Source organism: Arachis duranensis, chromosome 3 (assembly GCF_000817695.3).
Source record: "Arachis duranensis cultivar V14167 chromosome 3, aradu.V14167.gnm2.J7QH, whole genome shotgun sequence".
Lineage (NCBI taxonomy): Eukaryota > Viridiplantae > Streptophyta > Magnoliopsida > Fabales > Fabaceae > Arachis > Arachis duranensis.
In genome coordinates this window covers 22,227,189-22,234,907 of record NC_029774.3, presented here as the reverse complement: position 1 = coordinate 22,234,907, position 7,719 = coordinate 22,227,189, and the positions used below count along the sequence as shown (strand labels likewise).

The 7,719-nt window shown below is 32.8% G+C and overlaps 1 protein-coding gene across 3 annotated transcripts; it reads left to right on the top strand.

Annotated features, from left to right (window-relative positions):
• The first annotated feature begins 2,194 nt into the window (after positions 1–2,194).
• Positions 2,195–6,217, top strand: LOC107478102 (uncharacterized). Of its 3 annotated transcripts, none has more exons than XM_052259534.1 (5): positions 2,195–2,417; positions 3,909–4,078; positions 4,171–4,250; positions 4,357–4,495; positions 5,277–6,217. In XM_052259534.1, the coding sequence occupies exons 2-5, from the start codon at positions 4,025–4,027 to the stop codon at positions 5,973–5,975; spliced, it is 972 nt and encodes a 323-aa protein (XP_052115494.1). In that variant the 5' UTR covers positions 2,195–2,417; positions 3,909–4,024; the 3' UTR covers positions 5,976–6,217. The 3 variants fall into 3 exon arrangements, with proteins under 3 accessions (XP_052115494.1, XP_052115495.1, XP_052115493.1); XM_052259533.1 differs by lacking the exon at positions 2,195–2,417 and adding an exon at positions 3,544–3,795; XM_052259535.1 differs by lacking the exon at positions 3,909–4,078.
• The last annotated feature ends 1,502 nt before the right edge of the window (positions 6,218–7,719 follow it).

Sequence of the window (7,719 nt, the reverse complement as noted above, 5' to 3'; positions counted from 1 at the left end):
GCAAATGTCTCCTCTATCTTCTTCTTGGATCTGTGCTTGGGTGCTCTTGCCGTGTCCAAAGAAGTTCTCTCTTATTTTCTGCTTCAATATTCGGTTAATTTTTCTGTCTTCTTGTAATGTCAATTCTTTCTTACGAGTTTTTTCTTTAGACAAGACTAGGCGATCAAAATTTATTATTTTTGACAATTACCTAGCCATCAATTCAATTTTGATGGCCCATACTTTTAAATATTAATGGTTAATTAATAATAACAAATAATAAATTCTAATGGCTCACTAATATTCTTCTTTTCTTTTTCTTCTTATTATAAAGTTGTTCATATCTTGGCCACTAAAGTCAGCTCCAAAATGAATAAATTCCAATCAACAAATATCATTCGGATTGACACCTACTCAATCTCAGAGGTCGGACATGGTAACGTTAGCCTAACTCTACTTATTTGAATCAGCAACTAACTCCTACAATTTGTTTTATTTATCTAAAAATGTAATCTCAACAACCTCCCTAATTAAAGGGAGCAATAAACCCACCATTGAAGATGGAACTACTTCAAAGATGGTTATTGACTCTACATTTATACTTATAAATACACTGACACTTTCAGGTATTTTTCGAACTCCAGTCTACTAAAAACTTGCCTAAAAACCTTTGCTAACTTAGCCATCAGAATCCATTGCAAGTACCACCTCCACCTCCTCACGAAGAACTTGGACGGCTTCATCCTTATTATAAGAAAAGACGTCGGATATTTCACTCAAAGGCGTCTAGACCTCATGTTCAAACTAAACCATCAGATAAAATACAAGAAAAATGACTCCCAAATTTTTTAGAGTGAATACCTAACCTGATCCCTATCCATTCCCAATTAGGACAAAGCGATCTTTGTCAAAAAAGACACTCACGTTGACTCCTGTTCGTCCGTAAAGTGAGTTATCGCGGCCTTTTCATCGTCTCCCCTGATCAAACTTGACGGAAAAATCTTCTGTGACAGTTATCGGTGTTGATATGGACGTTTATTCAGACTGAAGTGCCATGTTGGATTAGGAGAAATGGTTAGGGGTTGATTTGTCCCCATGCCTCCTCCAAAAACGACGTCGCTTTTGAGGAATGGCAGAATGAAACGTCGCTCTCACCTACATAAACCCAAACCTTAATCCGTATTTACAAAATAACCAAATTCTTGTAATATTCTTCGCATGAAAAGAGAAACACTAGATGGAGTAGTTGATTGTGGTGTTAACAAGGGTGCTAACAAGATCGCTGAGAAGGACCCAAACGACGCTTCTAACTGTGCAATTGATGGAGTCACAGATGATGTCGAGTGGAGATAGCTGTTGTCGCCATTCAGGTTAGTGAGTCTATTCCTAAATTGTATTTTTTTTTTAATAACATGAGACCCGCAATAGCACTTTGAAGATACCTATTTCTTCTTCCTTTGAGCTTCAACACTCTCACTAGAATTTATGCTGCAAGTCAAATTATCGTCTCCAATTCGCAGGTTCGAGGACGAACATCGTTCTTCACTCACAATCATAGTGTTTTAGGATTTGTCTTTTGTTGTTTCGCATACAAATAAATGGGGAGAAGTTGAGGGAGCAAAGAATCATCCAAATTAAGTTTTGGTTTAGTGAATGATGACGTCGTTTTTGAAGGAGGTAGGAGGACAAATCAACCCCTGTTTATTCCTCTTCCTCTTAATCTAACATGACACTTAAATCTAAATAAACATTCACGTTAGATCTGATAACTATCACATAAAATTTTTCTGTTAAGTTTGATAAAGAAAAATGCTGGAGGAGCTGTGATGACTCACTTTAGAGACAAATAAGAATTTTTTACAAAAATTGTCTTGTTCTAATTTAAAACGAATAGAGATAAAATTAGATGTTTACTTTTTTGTTTGTTTGTTATAATGCCACCCACTTTACGAATGATTTTTTTTTAAAATATAAATTTGCATGAATTTAAAGGCTGATTTTTTTATATGAAAATTATTATGTATTATTCTCCCTCATAAAAAAGTCGTGTGTTTTAATTTAATATAAAGATAATTATAAATAAAAAGGTCTAATTTATACATTTAATTTTTTTTAAATTTTAAAACACAAATTAAAAGGTCATATCTATATTTTAAAAAATTAAAGTTTACAAATGAGAGGTTGAGTTTTGTGTAGGTTTACAAATAGGAGGGTAGATTTTGTGTGTTAAAAATTTTAAAAAATTATACTTCACAAATCGGACGTTCCCGCTCTCTCCCTCTCGGATCGAAGTCGCCCAGAGCCCAGAAAGCACCGGAATCACCGGCGGCGACGACAACTCGGTTCTCTCTCGCACCGGCGCCCTTGGGTCGCTCTCCCTCGCGTTTCTCTCTCACTCACAGCTGCGCAGACCGAAGGCTCTCTCTTTCTCTGCTCTGGTAAGCTATTTGTTTATTTTTCTTTTATTTTGCTGTTTGTGGCAGGGATGTTTGAAGATTCTGTTTTCTGTTTGAGTTTTGAGGGATGTTTGATGATTGAGTTTGAGCTTTGGAATGTCTGATTTACTGTTTTTTTTTCTTGATTAATCACTGATTTACAAATTCTGTTCTCTATTTTTTAGTTACTGATTATTGATTCTGATCTCTATTATTTTGTTATTCTATTCTCTATTGTTTAGGGTTTGAGTTATGGATTCTGTATTAGTGATGCAGCTTAGGATTCCAAAGATTCAAAATAGGAAATAATATAAAGCAGTTAGTCTAGTAAGTATTGGGGAAAAGGGAATTTATCACATAATGCAGCAGAACAATTGAATGTTTAAGAACTATATTGCAATATAGTACATTGACACAACATTTTGAACCTAAGCAAAATAACATTGAAAACAAGCTTGGAAGGCAATTTATATTAAAAAGAAGAAAAGGAAATCAAGTCTGGAACAAAGAAGAAGTTAATATAGAGTGTAAAAACAAAAGGAAGTAATGATAATTTGTGGGACTGATTCATCTAAGTTTTGTGGTTGCTGTTTTTTAATTATTTAATTTTGGTGTTCTAATTTGTTCTAATTTTCTTTCAACATGATGTAAATTAGTATCTACTGCCTAGGCCATTGTTTTGATATAAAGGAATTGATTTATGCTTTATCGCATTCATTTCTGCGTTTTGTAACTCTGTTTCTGTTATTAGTTTGTGTTTTTAGTATTGATTTCACGGATTTGTTTGTTCTTTTGTTTTCTATTTTTGGTTTATGACTGGAATTACTTTTATATCTTCAAATGATGCTTTCTTTAGTTTTAGTGAAGCATTGGTCTTCTTTCATAACGTCCTGTTTTTATAAACTCTCATTGCTTCCTTTTGTTTTTATACTTTGTATTAATTTTTCCTTGTTCCAGACTTCATTTTCTTTTCTTCTTTTTAATATAAATTGTCTTGCAAGTTTGTTTTCAATATTATTTTGCTTAGATTCAAAGTGTTGAGTCTATGTACTACATTGCAGTGTGGTTCTTAAAACATTTAATTGTTTGCTGCATATGTGGTAAATTCCCTTTTTCCCAATATTTTCCATTACCCTTGTCTCCATCATATTCATTCTCTCTTCCTCGTTGCGCAACACTGCTACTCTCTGCCCCAAGTCAACACTCAGTGCTGCCGTTTTTCCTGTCCCCCAGATCACCAGTAGCTAAACTCTTCATTTAGATTGTAGCTTGTCACTTTCTCTCTTTTTGTTAGTTAGATGCTTGCCTCTATGTTCATTTGTGCTGCCTCATCAGGCTATTAACAGCTGTAGAAGGCCGTACATTTTCGACCTTCAAGGAGGTTGGTTGATTCATATAAATTTCTTGTTTCTTATGTAGTAATTTCATCTTGGTGCAGGCATATTGTTTTTCCTCTCCTGATAAAACATTCAACATGCTTAATTTTTCTTGTAGGATCTCTAAACAGTCTTCTGGCCGAAAGTACTTGGTCTGTTTCCACCCCTACCATAGTGGGTGCTCTAGAATTTGAAATAGATCTGTTGTCACCTCACTGTGCGATCACTCACTTAATGTCTGGAACTCCTCTCTCCAGTCACAAGCATCACCTCCCCCCCTTAAAATATGTATGTGAAGTATATTATCCCCTTTCTCTTCTGTTCCTTCAAATTCCAATATCAGTAGTACAAAATAAACTCTTCTCTTCTCTTCTGCACAGGTTTTCATGTCCGATTGGTGGCTTGCCAAGCCTTGCCTTCCACTCCAGGGTTTAGCGGTTGGTGGCATTGCTTATGGCCAGTAAGAATCAACCAATTAATCTTATTTTTTCATTTGATTCTTCTAAGTTTGTTTTGAACTTATGTTTCATTACACTACATTTCCCTTGTTCTTGTCTATCCTGCAGGAGAGAGAGAATGTTCTTATCGACAGTGATTGCAAAGAGGCACGAGGCGAATGTCTTGGAGACTGAAGACGGAGTCACTCTTCACTTTAGTAGTTTCATTAACAGCTCTCGCTCGTTTCAGAATGGCTTCCCACGTGAGGTACTATGTCCATATTCATATTCCTATCTTATTCGGTTTTTGATTACCATAGGTGAACTTAATCACTTCACTCGTGCAAATGCAACTTGTGCACCAAGAGCAACAACAACAAATTAGTCTAGTCTAGTGTAGAAAACCAATTCATGCTTTGACTATCAACCTTCCAAGTTGATGGCACAAGCAGATATATAAAAAGAAGAGTAAAGTAATATTTTTTGTCCTTAACGTTTGCGTTTTTTTTTTCAAAAATACCATTAACGTTCAATTTTATTCAATTTTGTCTCTAACATTTTCGATTTATTCAATTTTTTCATTGACGTTTTTAATTTGTGTCAAAACTACCCTTGAATTATTTCAATTTTGTCCCTAAAGTTTTACAAAGAATTAATGTACAGGGATAATTTTGATACAAATTGAAAACGTTAAGGACAAAATTGAATGAAACTAAACGTTAAGGATATTTTTGAAAAAAATCGTAGGTGTTAGGAACAAAAAATATACTTTACCCTAAAAAGAATCAAGAGAGTCTATTCTAAATTGTATTTGACAATCTGTTTATTAGTACAAAACTCAAGAACACAAAAAGAAAGTACCAAACAGCAGAGCATTACTTAGAGTTGGTTCGTGATAGTTGGTACTTTATAAAATTATACTCAAATTCAAAAAGTATATAAGATGCTCTACCTACCTCCATAGTCAATTGCTAGGATTAGAATTCTCCTAATGAACCAGATATCAATTGTCTTAATGTTAGTGTTTGCTGCTAAATCTCTTTAAACAGGTATGTGAAGACTTCTTGTTGGGATTTCCAGACGATTGGCAAAAGTACACTGCTCATAGTTTTAGAGCTAAATGTGTCGATGGGGATACTGGATTTTGTGAGCTAAATGCTTCTTTACACAAGAGGGCTATTGATCCTATCCCATTTTCCATTCGTGATAATCGTTCGGCAGAGAGACATGATTTTTCATTGTCCAATGATGGAATTCTCGAAGCAAAAACGAATATCTGCAATGAACCAGAGAATTCAATTGTCAATGTTTTAAAGCAATCCGTATCAAAAAATAGTGTGGAATGCAGCAATATCAAGAAAACTGTGGAGGGTGAACGCAAGGACAATATTGTGAGTCTTAAATCGTCTCAGTCACCTGTTGACACGATGGATGATGGTGAAAATGGAGTCTTAGTAGCTGCACCAATAAGCCAAGTTGGAAATCCAAACAACGATCAATCTTTGACAGGTGTGTTTGACCGGAGTCCATGTAAAGTTCATTCTGGGAAAAGCATGGTTGGATCTCCAGTTTCGACAACGAAAATCAGAGTAACACAATCATCGGGTGACTGCAAGGAGGAACATGTTAGTCACACTAGAAAATGTTCGAAAAAAAATCTCACATCACTCAAAGAAACCAGTTCTTGTCCAGTTAGAAGATCTCCCAGGCTGCAAAGTAAACGAAATGAGCAAGTAAAACCTGTATGAGAAACAAGTCGTCATTCTTTGTTGCGTTAAGAAATGGATTAATTGTTGTTGTTTTGTCATTGTGTCTTTGCAATAGGTTTGAGAACGAATTGATTCAAGTTATGTACATCATGGAATGGCTTTCTGTCTAGTATCAAAATTCTTGATTTTTATACCTGGATGGCCATTTTTTTAACATTAGTTTGTCTGTTAGGCCGACAAAAATAAGTAATAAGTAATAACTCCAAGTTTTGTATTTAACAAAGCCCTCATGTATATAATTCAAAATTGTGTAAGAATATTTTGATAACTATTTATGATGTACATAAAAAAATAGACCAAAATGGTTTATGCTTTTAATCATGCTTGCAAAATGTAACAAAATTTAATCTTTAAAATACTTTTTGAAATATATATATATATAACATCATAAAAGTATGGTATTTTTGTTAGTGGCTTAAAAAATCGGTGGGATTTTTATAGTTTACCTTAATGGTAGAGACCAAAATTAATTAGTATATATGCATTTAAAATTTATGATGAGGAGTTTGTCCAAGATTAGCAGAGTATATCACATTTAATAATCAATAAGCTCCCCATGTTGACGAATAAGCTTACTCCTGTTAGCAAGCTTAAACTAGGCTTAAATAAATTGAATTTGATTCTCAATTTATGGACTACAAACGGTAGTTGAATTAGAAATTTATTCGAGGGATCAAGTAAAAGCAAAATATAATTTATTAAATAATTCTATTTTAAATTATTAGTCACATTTTATTTTGATAAAGGTTAAACTTCAAAAGTATATATTAAAGATTTTGGTATTTTAAGATATGTTTGACATTAATACTTTAGGGAACAAAATTCATAGATAATTATTTCCGAAGTAAATTTTGAAACAATCTATTTTTCAATGTATATTTCTTCAGTATTCAGTATATTTAATTAATAGATTGCTTAATAAAAATTTTAAATATTAATTATTGAATTTGAAATAAAAGAATTAAAATTTGTAAATGGTTTAGGTTAACTAGCTACGATATAAAATAATATCTTGAAGTTCAATGACTAATCCCTCATGTATTGCAGAGATAAAGTGGGTGATCTCCCAAATAATCAAACTCCATTAGTGAGCAAATATCTATAAAGTTAAATAACTACAAAGTTTACATTCTCATATTAGGAAGTTCAAATCAAATCCAATCAAATTAAATTGCTCATCCAATCCAATCAAAATCGAAAATCGATTAAAACCGCACTAATTCGAATTTGATTAGATTCTATTTTTTGTAAACCGCTAGATCGGATCGAATTTCGAATTTATTTTTCATAACCGATCCAATCCAATCCAAACCGCACAATGTGCTATAATATTATTATTTTATTATTATATATACAATTATACTTATAACATGTTCAATTTGTTATAATTTTTTATTATTCATGTATTATTATTATTTAATAAATATTTTATGTTCAAAATATTATTTATTTATTTATTTTAACTAACCTATAATTTTATTTTTATTATTATGTTATCGTTGACTTTTTAAAATATTGTTAAGACTTGTTAAGTCATTGTTAGTTATTAAATTTTTTTTTTGAAAACAAAAGTTCAAACACACTAAAGTGGAGCAAACAGCAATAAACAAGCAACATAATCAGATAGGCAACTCCAAATAGTGCTAAAACCCAGAGAAATGAAATCCGCATGTCATCTCCGGCATAGTAATCAACAACACTAGGAATGTATACCTCTCCACTC

Bases quoted from the DNA above. Each gene is read 5' to 3' on its own strand.
- LOC107478102 (XM_052259534.1), top strand. From the start codon at position 4,025: ATGTCTGGAACTCCTCTCTCCAGTCACAAGCATCACCTCCCCCCCTTA. The intron at 4,251-4,356 runs GTAAGAATCAAC...TCTATCCTGCAG, and splicing joins GGTGGCATTGCTTATGGCCA to GAGAGAGAGAATGTTCTTAT. The intron at 4,496-5,276 runs GTACTATGTCCA...CTCTTTAAACAG, and splicing joins AGAATGGCTTCCCACGTGAG to GTATGTGAAGACTTCTTGTT.